General features: G+C 29.4%; 3 protein-coding genes across 4 annotated transcripts; 1 reads left to right on the forward strand and 2 right to left on the reverse strand.

Annotated features, from left to right (window-relative positions):
* Positions 1-454: 454 nt before the first annotated feature.
* LOC126554569 (52 kDa repressor of the inhibitor of the protein kinase-like) lies at positions 455-2,043 on the reverse strand. Its single transcript, XM_050209629.1, has 2 exons — positions 1,775-2,043; positions 455-1,724 (listed from the first exon to the last, which is right to left on the reverse strand). The coding sequence occupies exons 1-2, from the start codon at positions 2,041-2,043 to the stop codon at positions 455-457; spliced, it is 1,539 nt and encodes a 512-aa protein (XP_050065586.1).
* A 6,815-nt stretch (positions 2,044-8,858) lies between these two features.
* Positions 8,859-11,184, forward strand: LOC126554567 (uncharacterized). The gene is made up of 2 exons (XM_050209626.1): positions 8,859-9,343; positions 10,283-11,184. The coding sequence occupies exons 1-2, from the start codon at positions 9,134-9,136 to the stop codon at positions 10,490-10,492; spliced, it is 420 nt and encodes a 139-aa protein (XP_050065583.1). The 5' UTR covers positions 8,859-9,133; the 3' UTR covers positions 10,493-11,184.
* Positions 11,185-12,084: 900 nt separating this feature from the next.
* LOC126554568 (putative nuclease HARBI1) lies at positions 12,085-17,452 on the reverse strand. Of its 2 annotated transcripts, none has more exons than XM_050209627.1 (8): positions 17,323-17,452; positions 14,646-14,842; positions 14,415-14,562; positions 14,125-14,269; positions 13,884-14,031; positions 13,124-13,733; positions 12,628-13,051; positions 12,085-12,185 (listed from the first exon to the last, which is right to left on the reverse strand). In XM_050209627.1, the coding sequence occupies exons 1-6, from the start codon at positions 17,365-17,367 to the stop codon at positions 13,481-13,483; spliced, it is 936 nt and encodes a 311-aa protein (XP_050065584.1). In that variant the 5' UTR covers positions 17,368-17,452; the 3' UTR covers positions 12,085-12,185; positions 12,628-13,051; positions 13,124-13,480. The 2 variants fall into 2 exon arrangements, with proteins under 2 accessions (XP_050065584.1, XP_050065585.1); XM_050209628.1 differs by lacking the exon at positions 17,323-17,452 and having other exon boundaries at positions 13,124-13,310; positions 13,443-13,733; positions 14,646-15,628.

Consider the following 17,452-nt stretch of genomic DNA (forward strand, 5'->3'; position numbering starts at 1 on the left):
GAAGAAGCTGCATCATTATATACATAGTTTTATTTTTATTATTGTAAAATCGAGAATGTATATCTTCCAAAACATTATTAAGAATAGGTAAATATAAAATTCTTCTATAATATTCTTCAGGGCAACTTGCTGGTGTATTTGAACGGTTGGATTGGTGTTTGGAAATGCGTGGTAGTTTTACTTCAATATCTAAAGTAGTCATAGTAGTTTTACACTTTTCAAAAATAATTTTAAATTGGTTTTCAAAATGTAAACGTTTGTTTTCCAAATTTTTCACAACTTTTTTCATACAATTATCAGCAGTAGAAATATCTTGTGCCACTCCTTGTAAAACTCTACTTGCTGTTGCTGTAACACTCAAAATATTTGACATTGTATGTAAAGTTAACACAAATTCACATGTAGAAATTGCATGTAATAGTGTCTTTGCTTTTGACGATGAAGTTTGATCAGTTCATTCAGATATATAAGTCAAACTGTCAATTATTTCTGATAAGCACAATTGAAATTCAAAAATACACTCATGGCGTTCGACCCATCGTGTTTCACATAATCCAGTAATAGAACGTTTAGAGCCTTTAAGACAATTTTTTAAAACAAAACTTCTTTTGGAAGATGTATTAAAAAAAGATAATACTTCTTTTATGATGCCCATAGAGTTTCTAACTAACTGCACATTAGATGACTTTGAGATGCTCAAGTTCAATGCATGGTTTGAACATGGACTGTAAACAGCATTGGGACAGGTTTTCTGAATTTCAGCAACTGCTCCACGTGTTACAGATGTCATGACTGAGCACCCATCGGTTCCAATCCCTACACAGTTATTTAAGTCTAACGACATGTCTTTCATGATTGATACAACAGCATTTCCCAGAACAATTCCGGTTAATTTTGGTTCTACATTATTTTCAGTAAGTTTATCATAAACATAGTCATGACAATTTATAAAACCAATAAACTGTTCATGAACATTATTAACTTTATCAACACATCTCAAAGACAAACTTAATTGTGAAATATGAGAAATATCAGTTGTTTCGTCAAATATAATACTGTAGTAGCAAGATTCCTTAACATTATTTAAAATATGTGACAATATTTCTTCTTTACAACACTCAATTAACTGTTCCTGTGTAGTGTGAGAAATATAAGTAGCTTTAGCACTAGTTGTTTGTAAATGTTTTTCTAATACTTTATCTCCAGAAGCTATTATGAATTTTAGTAATTGCCTAAAATTACTTTCATTGGTTGGCAATAAATCAATATTTGTATTTAATTTACCTTGATCGCGGTGTCCTCTAAATGCTAAATTTTGGCGTCCCAAAAATATAATACACTCAATAATTGGTCTGAGCCTCTCGCGATTTTCAGTTATTTGTTGCATTCGTTGTGTACTCATTAAGTTAATTATTTCTTTTTGAGGATTTTTGTAACGGTCTAAGAAATCAATAGGTACTTGCATTGCATTTTTGTGGTATAAATGCCTACTATGTGATTGAAAATCTCCATCTACACCTAATATTTTGGCATATTTATTTAATGGAAAGTTCACAAATTTGTTTAATGTCACATTTTTATCTTTACCGCCCTTGTCGGCAAATAAAACACAGTACTTACAAAATAAACCTCCTTTTGCAGTTGAATAATGAAGCCAATTAAATTGTTCAAAATGTGTTCGTTTAAGAAAACGTTTTTCTTGTTTGCCTTTTTTTGTGTGAATACTGTATGGATAAACAAAGTTATTTGAGGGATATTAGACATTTCTAATAACTTTGCTTTAATTATATCAGACGGACATGTTCCCGGTAAGAAATTTCCTATATCGGTACTAAGCGTTGTGTCACGTATGGCACAAGAAGTAATAGTTGAGGACATTGAGGTACATGTAACTTTTACATCAGCAGATTTCAATATCGGTAAATCACCGGCAAGGATTGATGTATTTTCTGTTTCTGACGATTCATTAGAATCAGTTTTTACACGTTTAACCCATGATGTAATTGAATTTGTTTGTCCGACGCGTTTCTTATTGCTGAGCATGTTCACACTGTTTAACTGTTAGTCGTTACTTGTTACACGAAGGAAAACAAAACATAAAACTATGAAAATTGTATTCGAAATATTATTATCGTTATTCGTTATTATAAACTATTATCACAACAACTGAAGGCAGAAACTGTCTTGAATCTTAATATTATATTATCACCGAATAATCACGGTTGAACCAGATACCAGAAGAGCCACCTACCACCAGCTGTCCTGCAGATAGCAGCTGCCTCGTGGTAACTGATAACATATTATTTGGTTTTTTTTCGTAGTGACGTAGTGATAACATTGGTTTTTTTTAAATTTTTTGGTCTAATATGCGATATCAGCGTACTTATATTTTTTTCTAGTGTTACCTATATTTTAAGAAAGAAAATAGAGGTCACGGAGGGGGCGACTGCCCCATTCGCCCCCCCCTTGAGAACGCCCCTGCTTATTGTGAGTTAATTTAATTGTTGGGCAAGGAATCCCGTACAGGCATTCATGACATCAGTGACAATGTCACACAAATATATCTTATTGGATAATATTTTGAGATTAAAATTAGTAAAATGAATGAACGGAGTATAAAATACAAATTACTATGTCTATACTATTTTGAAACATATTTAAATCAGTGGTTTAATTTTTTTGACACTGCAACGTGCTCTGATACTTATATTAAATATAATATATAAATTACTACATACCATAGCCAACAATAACCTAACATTGGGGGTGCAACAGACATTTTATGATAGAGGTGTAAAATATTACTATAATCGGATTTTAAAAGTGAGCAGGAGATTAAGTACATATTTTCTTAAACATATTAATATAAATCATCAACGGCGGCGGAGCGGCGTAATAATGCCGAACGCAGCGACAATAGTACATTGTACCAAATTATACTATGTGGCGGCATCGTTCAGGGTCAAAGACGGATCATCGCACGTATGCTTGTCACCCGGTATAAAATATTATAGGCACACAATTACCATCCGATAGAATAATAGGAATATTGTTTGACGCACGACATCGTTCAGATAACGCAAAGCGTGGGAAGAAGCGGATGCAGGTGCAGATGACCAACAGGGACCTGAAGGTACCGCGGGAGTCCCTGGACGATATATAAGGGGGCCCAGATTAGGCACAATTCAGACGTGATCCACCAGAGTTAGAGCAAGCACCTTCACGTCACCCAGTTTAATATTTTATGTCTCCTGGACTTAGAATATTTTTCACAAGTTTAATTAAATTAATTAATTGGACTTCGAATAATTTTTAAATAAAAACACTTAGAATAAATTCGAGAGTTTCATTTATTTCACAAAACCTTTCCGATTCGACATCATTCAACTGATTGTACGTGGCACGTTACAAATTTGGCGCAGTCGGTAGGATTCTTTCAAATAAGAATTCTTTGGTCGAACAATTTTATTTTTTCGAACTTAGAAAATTTTCGGGAAAAATATTTTTTTTTTCCACTTCGAAAATTTTTCGAAAAAAAATTCAAAATATATCAACTTCAAAGAATTCACGGAGGCACATTCGGCAACGAATCACTGTTGAAGAAGACAACTGCAGAACGTCAACTTCAGCGACTCCGAAAGAGAAAGAATCAACAAGTAACACAACGGCTCAGCAATCAAGAAGAATGGAAGCATCGACTCAAACCATCGTTGTGTAAGCATAATTTTTTTTTCTTAATGTAGAATAATTTTAAGCGTCTAACTCTGTTCGCGTCTCCTTTGGAATTAAAAACTCCATCGTATAAGTTACTTTTAATTGTGAAGGTGTATATATATATATTCCCCGTGAAACATTAAATAAAATATCTTGATAAAATTAAATAAATAATTTAAAAAAGGAAAAATTTAGAATAAGCAAAATAAAAAAAAAATAATAAAAAAAAAAAAACGCAACGATTAAATAAATTTAATATTTTAATAGTACACTTAGATTATTTTTACGCATACAATTTTTTGTTCAATAATAAAATAATACAACTTTATTTTAGTTATAAAATATATAAATATTTCAAATATAAATAATTTTTCGAGAAACAAATAAATAAATAAGAATTTTTTTTAAAAAAAAGAGACATAAATAATTTTTAAGAGAAAAATTAATAAATTAAGAATCTAAAAAAAATATATATTATTACTCCAAACAAAAAAAAATAAAACAAAGTAACATAAAGATCTTTCAGAAAAAATAATAAGTCAAAAAAAATAATAATAAAAATATTTTATTTTTTTTTAAAAATAAATAAAATATTTTGACAGAAAATTTTTCAGAAAAAATAATAATTTCAAAGTTTTAAAATTTTATTTTATTTTATTATTTTATTTATTAAATATAATAGCAGAAGAATAATTTTTTTTAAAAAAAAAAAAAAAAATTAATTCTATTTTTAACATAAAAGGAAAGAAAAATTATTTTAATTACTTTAAACATTTTTTAATTACGGAAATTAAATATTTTACAAGAAAATTATTTTTTTTTATGCGGAAAAATTATTTAAGATAAATATCGTAAGAATAGTATAAATAAATTTATTTAAAAAATAATACAAAAAAAGAGAATATATTGTTAAATAAAAAATTTATAATTAAGGGGAAAATATTTTATTTAGAGAAAATTATACGTGAAGAATACGGAAATAAATATTTATAGAATAAAAAAAAATTATTAGTGAATTATACGTCAAGGAACACGCAAGGAACAAAAAGAAAGAGTTTATTTTGTGAATTAAAACGAATATTAATTGAGAATTTTATTGAAGGCAGTTAAGACCTTATTTATTGAATTATTGAGAAGGCAAGTAATAAGTCCTTATATATTGAGTTATTTTAGGCTGAAAAAGTGCCATATTTTAAAAGTTGATGAAAGGAATTATTTTGGGGCGGATTTGAGTCATATATTGAGAATTAAAAGTGTTGAATTTATTTAGGCTGAAAAAGTGCCATATTTTAAAAGTTGATGAAAGGAATTATTTTGGGGCGGATTTGAGCCATATATATTGTGAATTAAATAATTGTGAATTTTATTGGGCCAAGAAGAGCCGTATATTGAAAAATAATTGTGAATTTTATTGGGCCGAGTAGAGCCGTATATTGAAAAATAATTGTGAATTTTATTGGGCCGAGAAGAGCCGTATATTGAAAAATAATTGTGAATTTTATTGGGCCAAAAAGAGCCGTATTTTGTGAAAAAATAATTGTGAATTTATTTAGGCCGGGAAGAGCCGTATTTAGCGATTTTAATAATCGGAGATTTTATTAGGCAGAAATAAGCCGCGTTATAATTAAAAGATAATTGTGAATTTTATAGGCGAGAAAGTCCTATCGTGTTGAAAAAAATTTTACTTGACGTATATTGTGAATTTTAGAGAGGATAAAAAATCCTAGAGAAAAAATAATAATAAAAAAATATAGATAGAAATAATTGGGGGAATAATAAAAATATTACGAGAATTTTATAATAAAATAATATTGATAAATATTTTTAAAGAAATTAATGTTTGATTAATAATTGGGAAAAATAATAAAAAAAAATTATTTTAAGAAATAAAACATATTTAATTTAAGTTATAATAAATGAATATAAAAATAAACGTATGAATAAGGAAAAAGAAGAAAATAGTTATAGTGAAAACGATAGTAATAGTTCGGAAGAGGAAACAGATACAACAAAAGAAATCGGAACTCACCGTAGAGCTAGATAAAAATATTGAAGTAGATAAATTAGTAAACATAAGTATAAATACGAAAGAGGGTAGCGACTCTACACAGGGAATTAATAAGGAAAAACACATAGGGAAAAGTTTGTTAGATACCACTGTTAAAGAAGACTCAAATACCGGATTAGAACAAAGATTAATAGGGTTACGTAGTACACCAAATTTAATCCATTCAGAATTAGGACCAGTAAAAAGAAAGCAAAGAACAAAAATGTCTAGTGTAAAGGCTACAATTGAGCAGGTCACTGCTATGATACCAATTTGCGCCGATGCAAAAGACGTTTGTTCATTCATACGGGCATGCGATTATGCATGTGAGGCCGTAGATAAAGAAACTATACCCTTATTAGTGAAATTTATTAACACTAGGATTACTGGCAAAGCGTTAGAAGTATGTCGGTATAGGGAAACTAGTGATTGGGAAACCATTAAAAAAATATTACGGGGGGCTTTTGAACAGCAACTGTCACCACAAACATTACAGATAGGATTAAATTCTGTTCGTATGAAAAATGACGAAGATGTACTAACTTATACGGGTCGCGTAGAACAATTGTATTATAATTTATGTAATGCAACCTTGGCGAATAAAACACCGGAAGAATCGAGAATTTTGAGGCAAACTTTAAAAGATCAGGCTTTAGCAATTTATATAAATGGGTTGAAAATGGATTTACAAACAATATTACGAGCTAGGAACCCAGAAACGTTAGAACTGGCAATGCAAATGGCTAGGCAGTTGGAAATCGAATTTAGTTTTAACAAAGAATTACAAAATAACGAAACTAAAGTAAATAACGGAAATAAAAATAATAACGGAGATCGTTGGTCAAATAACTATCAGGGAAATAATCCAAATGGACAGAAATTCGGTTATAAGCAAAATTATAATCGTGGTCAGAATAGACAAGGTCCTAATAATTATAATAATGTTAATCGTAATAATAATTTTAATAATTTTGGTCGCAATAATAATAATAGTAACAACTATCCGCGTAATAATAATAACGGTCAATATAAAAATAATAATCGGAGACAGCAAAGATGCTGTCAAGAGAGAGCAAGGATGTTATATTTGCGGCAGAACTAATCATGTCGCTCGCGATTGTCGTGGTAATGTTACACAAGTTGCGCGTCGGAATAATAATAATAATCAGCAACCGCAAAATAATAACGCACGACAAAATACTAATAATAATTTTAACAATAATTCGGCACCAATAACTTGTAGTTATTGCAATAAGATAGGACACGATAGTGTTAGCTGTTATAGTAGGCAACGGGATGAGCGTAATAATGCAAACCGGACGGGAAACGGTCAAGTGTCGAACGGGAACGGCGTCCGTTCGATCAACCAAATAACGGCCGTAACGGAGGAATTATCACCCAACGATGTTTCACCATCGTATCAGTAATTAATGAAAATCATGTTACATTTCAATCACCTAACTTTAAAACAAATACAGCAAATCTTCTTTTAGACACCGGTAGTGAAATCAATTTAATAAAAATAAATAAATTAACAGGCGAAACATTAGTAAACGAAAAAGAAAAAATAAATTTAAAAGGCATTAATGATAAAATAGTAACTACCATAGGCAAAATTACAATAATATTAATATTAAATAATAATAAAATAAAAACGGAATTTCATGTGGTCGATAAGGAATTTCCAATACCGCGAGATGGAATTCTAGGTCACCACTTCCTGCTACAAATTAACGCGATAATAGATGTTGCGAATAATATATTAACTATAAATGATAACACTCCGTGCGAATTAAATAAAGATAAAATATGTTACACATTAAAACCGCGAACGGAAACAATAATATCTATACCAATAGCTGATCCGATAATGGAAAATAAAAATATTTTAATACAGAAACAAGAATTAATACAGGACGTATTTTGCGCTAATATAATAAACACGGTAAAGAACGGAAACACGGTGATAAGTATACTGAATATTTCCGAATTACCACAAAACATTTATGAGGACCAATTAAATAAAATATTATACGATGATGACATAGAATATAAATTACACGAAATAACTGTAGTAAATGACAATAACGATCGCGTAAATAAAATAAAAAGTTTAATACGTAGTGACCATTTAAATAACGAGGAACGTAAAACAATATTAGAAATATGCGAACATTTTTCCGATGTATTTCATTTGGAAAACGATTATTTAACATTTACTAACGCCGCGGAACACATAATAAGATTAACCGCCAATCAACCGCCTATATATAGAAGACCATATAGATTGCCACAGGCACAGCAAAAGGAAATTGAACAACAATTAATTAAAATGGAACAAAACGATATCATAGAACGATCTATGTCACCTTTTAATGCGCCTTTGTTGTTGGTAAAAAAGAAATCAGATTCGTCTGGTAAAGATAAATTTCGAATAGTAATTGATTTTAGGGCACTCAATGAAGTAACTTTAAATGAATTTCATCCGTTACCTAATATTACGGAAATATTAGATCAATTGGGACAATGTCAGCTTTTTACCATTTTGGATTTAGCAAATGGTTTTTATCAAATACCTTTAGCGAAGGAATCTCGCGAAATGACAGCGTTTTCGACCGGTCAAGGTCATTACCATTTTAAACGTATGACTATGGGAATGAAAACAAGTCCCGCTACATTTCAGCGATTAATGAATAACGTATTGTCGGGGATAATAGGCATTAAATGTTTAGTATATTTAGACGATATTATTATTTATGCGAAAAATTTGAGCGATCACAACAATAAGCTGATAGACGTATTCGAACGTCTACGTACCCATAATTTAAAAATACAACCAGATAAATGCGAATTTCTAAAACGCGAATGTTTATATTTGGGACACATAATTTCGGAACACGGGATAAAACCAGATCCGAAAAAGATAACATCAGTATTAGAATTTCCGGTGCCTAAAACTGTAAAGCAAATAAAATCATTTTTAGGTTTATCGGGGTACTACAGGAAATTTATACAGGGATATAGTATGTTAGCTAAACCAATGACACACTTATTAAAAAAGGATGTTAAATTTAATTGGGACGAAAATTGTCAGGGGGGCTATTCAGAAACTCATACGAAAAAGATCTGTATACGAACGATTCACACGATTCATTTTCGTATACGAATGGAAAATAGTATTCACAAAACATTTATATTCTTATACGAATCTGTGATCCGTATGGGAATAATTTTCCCATGATGAACAGCGGCAACGTCGCAATTTTTTATTTTTATCATGGAAGAAAAAACTATTTGTATTGTTGTACTTAACATTTCCCGCGTTTCATTAAGTTTTTTCTGTTTTGACCGTTAATTGGATTTTTTTTCAAAATGTCGGTAGAAAAAAGATTTAAGTCAAAGTCGGTGACAAACGACCAAAAATCAGCCATGGTCGATTTTATGAAAAACCACGAGGAATTGGCTAAAGGGAAACATTCCTCTACCTTCACACAAGCCATAGCAAGGCAACAGTGGGAAGAATTATCGGGAGTATTAAACTCAATTCCGGGCCCTATAAAAGACTGGAAGGCCTGGCGCCGGGTAAATTAAAAATGTTTAAGTAACTTCCACAAATTAATTTTACATAAAGGCATAAAGCTGCACACTTGTCTTATTGAATAATACATATATAATATTATATAATTATAGGTATCTATTTAATAAATATACATATTTGACTTATACATTTAGTCTAACTTTTATTCATGTTAAAAAGTATCTATTTAACTATTTTTTGTTGCATCATTTTGTTAGGAACCTCTGATATAAAGGAGTATAGAGTATAGATTATTTAAAAGTTTTTTGTTATGTATAAGAATTCCATGAACTGGTTTCCCAGCGAGCAGACCGGGCAGCAAGAAATTTGTTGAGACAAGCATTTTGGATGAATATCGAGCCCGGCCTGCCGATGGACGCCTTTTCAGTAGTGTTAAGACAGTGCTAGTGTAGAGTATAGAGTTAATGTGCGGAACCTCATTTAAATTGTATGCAGATCATCTTTTATTATCAATAAATACTTTTATTCATTTTTTTCGGTAAATGGTGTTATTTCTTCGCGTGGCGTACCGTTCAAAACAAATACACAATTGAGTACCGGAACACAGTACGCACTCAAAAATTTACCTAAAATGGCATTTAATGTATTTTAAATTTATATTACACTTTAAATTAGATTAGTACAGTACACAATATAATACAATAATATAACATACTTATACTAATATTACTAATATATATAATAATATAATATACTATTACTAAATTATTACCAGATGTTAAGACAAAATATAGGATTTATTGTTAAGGTCAGTATGGATTAACTATAACATTACTGTTTACTAATAAAACTCTTACATAAATACTTATTTACATAGTGCATTTTTCATAATATAAAAAAAATATACAAAATAAATATGATTGAAAAAAAAAAGTACAATGATATAATAATACACAATTATAATTCGTTATATATAATTATAGACATGGCAAGATCTAAAGGCTGATGCTAAAAAAAAACAGGCACAAATAAATAAAAATTTAAAAGGTACTGGAGGCGGGCCATCAACAGCTGGATCACTTGATAGTTTAAGTGAAACGGTGGTTGGTATGATAGGTGTAGTGCCTATTTCTGGGGACCCTTTAATTACGGATTATCCAATTTGTTTTGACTTTGATTCCCCAAACAGGTAATTTATTTTAATAATATTAATATAAAGAGTTATTCGAATTAATTTACAGTTAACTAATTAGATACTATGTTATAGACAACAAAACCAACCATTAGTTATCAATGTACCAAATAATGAAAAATTAGATGAATTGGATTCAACAAACATGTAATATAACAACATTTTAACTTAATAATAATAGTGATATGTACTGTCCCTGAATTTTTTCATTACATTTGTTTTAAAAATATTGTAGAACAACAGTTACATGACATGAATAATGCATGTAATTATTCACAAAAAAAAAAAAAATAAAAATTTCACTTTCATTCTACAATTATTATAAAAGACAGAGTTAAAGTATAATTTAAGAAAGATCAGGGGTTACTTATGAGTCAGTATTGGACATGAGTAAAATAACAATTTATTTAAATTTAAATTGTGGTGTTGAGATTTAATTTCAAATATAAGATATTAAACATGTTAATAGTAGGATACAGTACATGTTAATTTTGCATGATCCAAACACTTTTAACATTTACTAATTTTTCATTTTTAGTTTAGTCACTGATTCATTAATCGCTAAAGAAGCATTAGAGATACAAAAATCTCCCAGTTTTATGGATGTATCAAAGTATAATTTACATTTAATGTGTAATTAGATCTAAAAATGTATTAAAATGTTTTATTTTTGTTTTTTAAAGTGATGCTCTTATAAATACCGAAAAGGCGGAATCTAGTCGAGGTGTTAAGCGTTCTTTGGAAAATAAAAACCAAGAACCAGACCAAAGGCAAGTGTTCCGTACTGATATTATTAGTATTTTCAATATATTATAAAATACATAATAAACCAAAAAAATTTTAAATTAATTAAACGCTCATAAAAGTACATTATACATTTTTAATAATTCAATTTAATTAATTTTATAGTAACATTTTGATGTATTCTAATTGCAAAAAAAAATAATTAATTATTTTAGTGGAAAGAAAAATGAAACAAAAAAAAACAGATTAGATAGAACGGTAACTGCTGTAGGGGTGTTGGGCGAGGCGAGCAATGAGCGAAATGAAATGCTGAAAAATTATTATGAAGCCAAACTAAACCATTTAAAAACAATGGAAAAACTTAAAGAGAGATCAGTCATTGCAAAAGAAAAAATTGCCAATGCACTTCAAAAATTAATAACTGGGACTGATGAAAATGAACATTTAAATGATGAAAAAATTATAATTTTTCTTTATATTATATAATTTTCTTTTTTTATTTTTATTATTTTTAATATATCTATCTATATCTAACTACTGAATAAACTTACCTAACTAAATCTACCATAGAAAAATGATTAGTATACTTATTTAAAATACTAAAAATTCCTAGCTAAAATATTTAAATTATAAATTTTTCATTACAATAGATATCAATTTCTCATATTTTTTTCAAAGTATGGCTTACAAGGAGTTGTAGTTTGTAGATTGCACACATATTGTTACAATTCCTCCAAAGAAAAATAGTGAATTATATCCAGAACATATCTATGTCAATTGTAAAGGATTTCATTCAATCAATTATCAACTTGTTTGAACATTTTAATTGAGGTATCCAAATACATCCATTTTTCACATTTGGAATGAAAGTAACATGAAAACAGTCATGACAAGCTTGCATAATCAAATTTTTACTTCACAATTTTGTTAGGTTGTAAATACTGCAATACCTAAAAAATGGTTATATGTATTAATTAGATAATGACAATTTTCTCATAACTGAAGGAGACTGTGTATGCTTTACAGTCATGATTGTTAACACCATTTTTAAATTTTTAAATTAATACACCAAAATACCAGTTCAACGAGGGTTTACCATGCAACATTCACCATTAAACGCTGTAATGGAGTTTCCAAATTGCATTTTCAGTAATTACACTATTGATTTTATAACATTATAAAATCAATGGCTATACACATATACACACATTAATCTTAACAGAACTTGCATTTATAATTATTGTAACCAAATATCGAGCCAAATATTGTTTAATCATTTATTGACACTGTCCTCTCCTCAAAGATATAATATTGCATTATTTGCCTTATCAAGGCTTTAAAATAGTATTAATATTAATTGTGTTACAAATTTGAGTATTGAAGAAAACGTACCATTCATTGATGAAGATTTAAGTAGCACAGTAATCCGTGGACAAACCGCGAGGATTTAACTATCCAAACGGCAAACATTGGTATATCACGAGGCGGCTCTCCAATTCAAGAATTCCACAATTTCCATATAATGTAATAAATGACACGATGTGTTTCTGTGTTATAGAGCAGACGCCAGACATTGATGTAACAATAGAGCAACTGATTTACTGATCACACATTTATGAGAGTATGAAGTACCAACTAAAAACAGCCATAATGCCAGTTCGAACCGATGACACTTGACCGGGAAATTACGTCTTAATAGTAGTTAATACACAAACACTACACTACACAACAAAGACACGTATTATATCGCAGTCTCGCAACACGTGGTCATGGACAATTCATCAGCCAAACGGTGGAACGGACGAACGTTGTACGCCTACATAGTAACGAAATTACGGAAATATGGAAGACCGAACAATATTGATTGTATATAGTGATTGTACTATACCACAGGGCACAGAATCAATTATACTGCTGACTAGCGGCTACACTGCTGCAGCAGAGCTATGTAGACGGATCATTAATATTGTGCCTTGTGGCGATGTGGTGCAGGGGAAGAACTGTATAGTGTATCGGCCGGTTACTGCTTACACGTCAGGGTGGCCAACGTTGGTACAATGGTGACCAGAATGAATCTAAATAATATGGGATAATATGTACAGTTTAATCAGCTGTGACCTGTGTTATTAATTAGTTATTAAAATTAAGATAAGTGGAGGTAAATTTGTAAAAATATATAATATATTAAAACAATAGTTAGTACTCACATAGAAATAGAATAGAGATTACTCAAGCACATGTTATTTTAGTTTGTAAAAAGTCTGTTAACAATGTTTTGACGGAAACGAAGGCCGGCCACAAGTTCCGGGTTTTGCCTACTTTGTGACATTTCTTCATTGTCAACAGCTTGGTAAATTCCAAAATCATCATCCTCAACTTCTTCATTAATTAAAGGTACATTTTCTTCAATACACAAATTGTGTAACACAACACATGCCAACACTATTTTTGAAGCCTTGTTGGGTGAATAATGCAGTGTTCGATCTTTGAGAAGACAGCTTTAATAAGTAAACAAAAATATTTGGTTACAATAATATTAATAGTGCTGATAAGGTTAATGAGTGTATATAATGTGTAGCCATTGGTTTTATTATAATATATAATATTATAAATCAAATGGTACCCTCGATGGTACCTATATAGCTTACCGAAAACGCATTTTTAAAACTCCATTACAGCGTTCGATAGTAGATCTCGCACGACAAAAAACTTCATTGAACCGGTATTCCGGTGTATTAGCTTCGACGTTTAAAAACGGCGTTAACAACCATGGCCGCAAAGCATACCCAGAGTCTCCTTCAGTTAACATAAGAAAATTAGTAAAGTAAAAATAGTTACAAACAATACCTATTGACATTAAAACAACTTTTTAGGTTGTGCAATTTTTACCTAACAAAAAGTATGAAGTAAAACCTCGATCATGCAAGCTTGTCATAAATGTCTTAACGTGACTTTCATTCCATATGTGGGAATCATGGGTAGACCCTGGCCATCGGGCTGACACATTTAAAATACGTAAATTGACATCACATATCTTCAAAAATCAATAGTTCAAACAAATTAATAATTAGTACCTACGTATTTATAACGTATAAAAATGCATAGTTGAATGTAATCGTAAATAAATCAATTATTAATACGTATGCCAATTATCTTATTATGATTTTAATAATACTAACGAGTTGAGTATTAATTGAATGATATCCTTTACGATTGACGTAGATGTGTTCGGGATATAACTCATCATTTTTCTTTGGTGGAGTTATAGCAATATGTGTACAATCAATAACACCAACAACTCCTTGTAAGCCATACTTTGAAAAAAATCTGAGAAATCGATAATCGATATCAAATGTAATAAAAAATCAATGATTTAAATATTAAAGCTAAGAATTTTGAGTTGTAGGTACCTAGTACGCACATCATCCAGCTCACTGAAATTTCTAGGAAAATGAACAAATTTATTAAATATGGCCGGATTGGAAAACGCATTTGTCACTTCTTCAATAATCCTACTGACTGAAGGTTGAGACACAGATGCATGTCGATTTTCACCAACATCCATCTGGTAACTTCCAGCAGCAAAAAATCGTAAAGCAATAATAACCTTAAAAAAATTCGTAAAATGCATACAATACCTATTGGCTATTATAAACTTTTTGTTGAACTGTATTATTGTTTATAATAGGTATGTATATTAGTTTATCATTGATAAATTATCAATAATAGTCATCACGACTTATTATGTGCCTATTATAGTCACTTAATAATTATACAGATACCTTGTTATATATACTCATAGCCCCATAGGCTATAATATGCAGTGACGGCGTTACACGCGGGGGCCAAGGTGGGAAAATGCGCCCTCCCCAAAATTTGATTTTGCCCCTCCATTGCCCCCCTATAACTTAATGTTAAAAATATACAAGTAAATAAATAAATAATAAATTATAATTAATAAATAAAATGGAGGATATTTGAAGTTTAACTGTACCTAGTACATTTGTGATAATAATAAACTAGATATACCTTTTTTTTTATTTTTTTTATTTAGAAATATAACATATCATTATAACCGAAAAATTTTCAGCAATAGATACTTTCTTGAAAATATGGTAACCTAGAAAAAAATTGACAGGTAAAAAACGACTATACAAAAAATGGCAAAAGTCGTAATTTAAATGTTGGTTAATCGCTGCAGCCATCGGGTATCATTGTACTAACAAATCTAACTTAAATATCATTACTTATTTAATAAAGTTATTAACATTACTAAATCAAAACCGTAAGTGCAAAAATTAATATAAATGTAAATAGTTTATTTCCACAAACGTGCTTTTGAATTTATATTTATATTTAGAGACTGCAGCAATTAGTTTAATACATTTTAACCAAAATTAACGTTTTTCACCTTATCGTTTTTTTGGGCGAATGTTAGTTCCTACACGATAAAATAAGGTACATATGTAAGTTCCTACACAGTAAAAAACAGGTACACGTGTAAGTTCCTACACTAAGTATATTATAAGTTATCAATCTAATATCAGTTATATCATATTATAATACTTTCATACATTTTAACCCTTTATTCTATATAATATTTAATAATTTACCTAATAATAATTCATCATTTATTGTAAAAAAAAATATAAGTAGTGCATTTTATATAATATTTAATAATTTTAAAAATAATAGTTGTAGTATAATAATAATTCATCATTTATTGTAAAAAATATAAAGCAGTGCATTCTATACAATATTTAATAATTAGCCTAATAAATATTAGGTATCAATTTAATAATTTTAATATAATAAAACAATAAAAAAAAAAGTATTATATTTTATGAGGTTTATTTCTGAAGCTTATAGCTTTAACGTAGTCATATTGATTAATTTGTTAAGTTGAATATTCTTTTATTTTTTGATTTATAAAATTTTTTTTTTCCGCATGTTTTTGACTTATTTTAATTACTAAATTACTCTCAATTGTTCTTAATTTTATGTATGTATTAACTTGAAATAATTTGAGAATTTCGATAATTTTAAAAATATGCGGATGTTGATGATAAAAATTTGAATTAAAATCCGAATGAAAATTTTCGCATGCGTTTGTCGTGTGTATTCTATCAGAAGATGGTTAAGCCCATATTTTCGGTGGAAAAATACTATTATTTGTAATATAACTAAATTATATAAATTAAATTAGATAGATAGCTTATAAATTATATATTATACAAAATAAAGGGTTAAAATGTATGACTGTATTTTATAGACGTGGATTGATAACTTATAATATATTTAGTGTAGGAACTTACACGTGTACTTTTTTTTTACCCTGTAGGAACTTACACATGTATCTGTCTTCCATCGTGTAGGAACTTACACATCACATATGTAGGAATTAACGTATGTAATTGTCTACCTGTTACTCTCGTGTAGGAACTTACGATTCCCCGTTTTTTTCCGTGTAATTTTTTACCGATTTCTGAGTAGCCATACATAAATGCCCCACCAGAAAATATTTTTGCCTGGTATCCCCTCTCAATAAAAAATGTCTGGCCCCTCCACTGCCAAAATAGAGCAGTATAATATAATATAGCCTATATGCTAATTAGGCTATAGTACCCACTACCCTTAACAGAAATCTTGACTCCCTCACCCTCCAAACAATAATATGCAATGCTCTCATTAATTATTAAATATAATTCAATAATATGTTATTATTTCAAGAATATAAAAAAAAAAATAATCGTAATTTTCTTCTACCTATTAAGTATAGGTACAGTATTTACGATCATTAGTTGCTTATAGTTACCTACCTACACTAAAAAAACTAAATCGATTTTGTCAAAAATGTTTTTAAGTAAATTTCCCGTTTTCCCGATACTTTTAAAAATAACTTTGAATTTTAAAATTTGGATTCTCAAATGTCGAGCGTATTGAATTTTCTCTCTCATCAGAAAATATGCTGAAGTTTAAAAACAAAGCATTAGGTAAAAAAAAATGTTTACTGACAGAAAAAAAAACCTAATGTAAAATAGGTGAAATATTATATAATTATAATTATATAGTTTCAGAGATCCTTACTTTGCGTTCAATACTGAGTCCTCTAGATGTAGACGGTACATTCATAAAAGGCGTAAGCAAAGTTATAACCCTTTTAGCCAAATTTTTGGACAGCCGATACCTTTTAATGAAATTACGGTCTGACAAGTCT

The sequence above is a fragment of the Aphis gossypii genome, unplaced genomic scaffold, assembly GCF_020184175.1.
Source record: "Aphis gossypii isolate Hap1 unplaced genomic scaffold, ASM2018417v2 Contig00547, whole genome shotgun sequence".
Classification (NCBI taxonomy): Eukaryota; Metazoa; Arthropoda; class Insecta; order Hemiptera; family Aphididae; genus Aphis; species Aphis gossypii.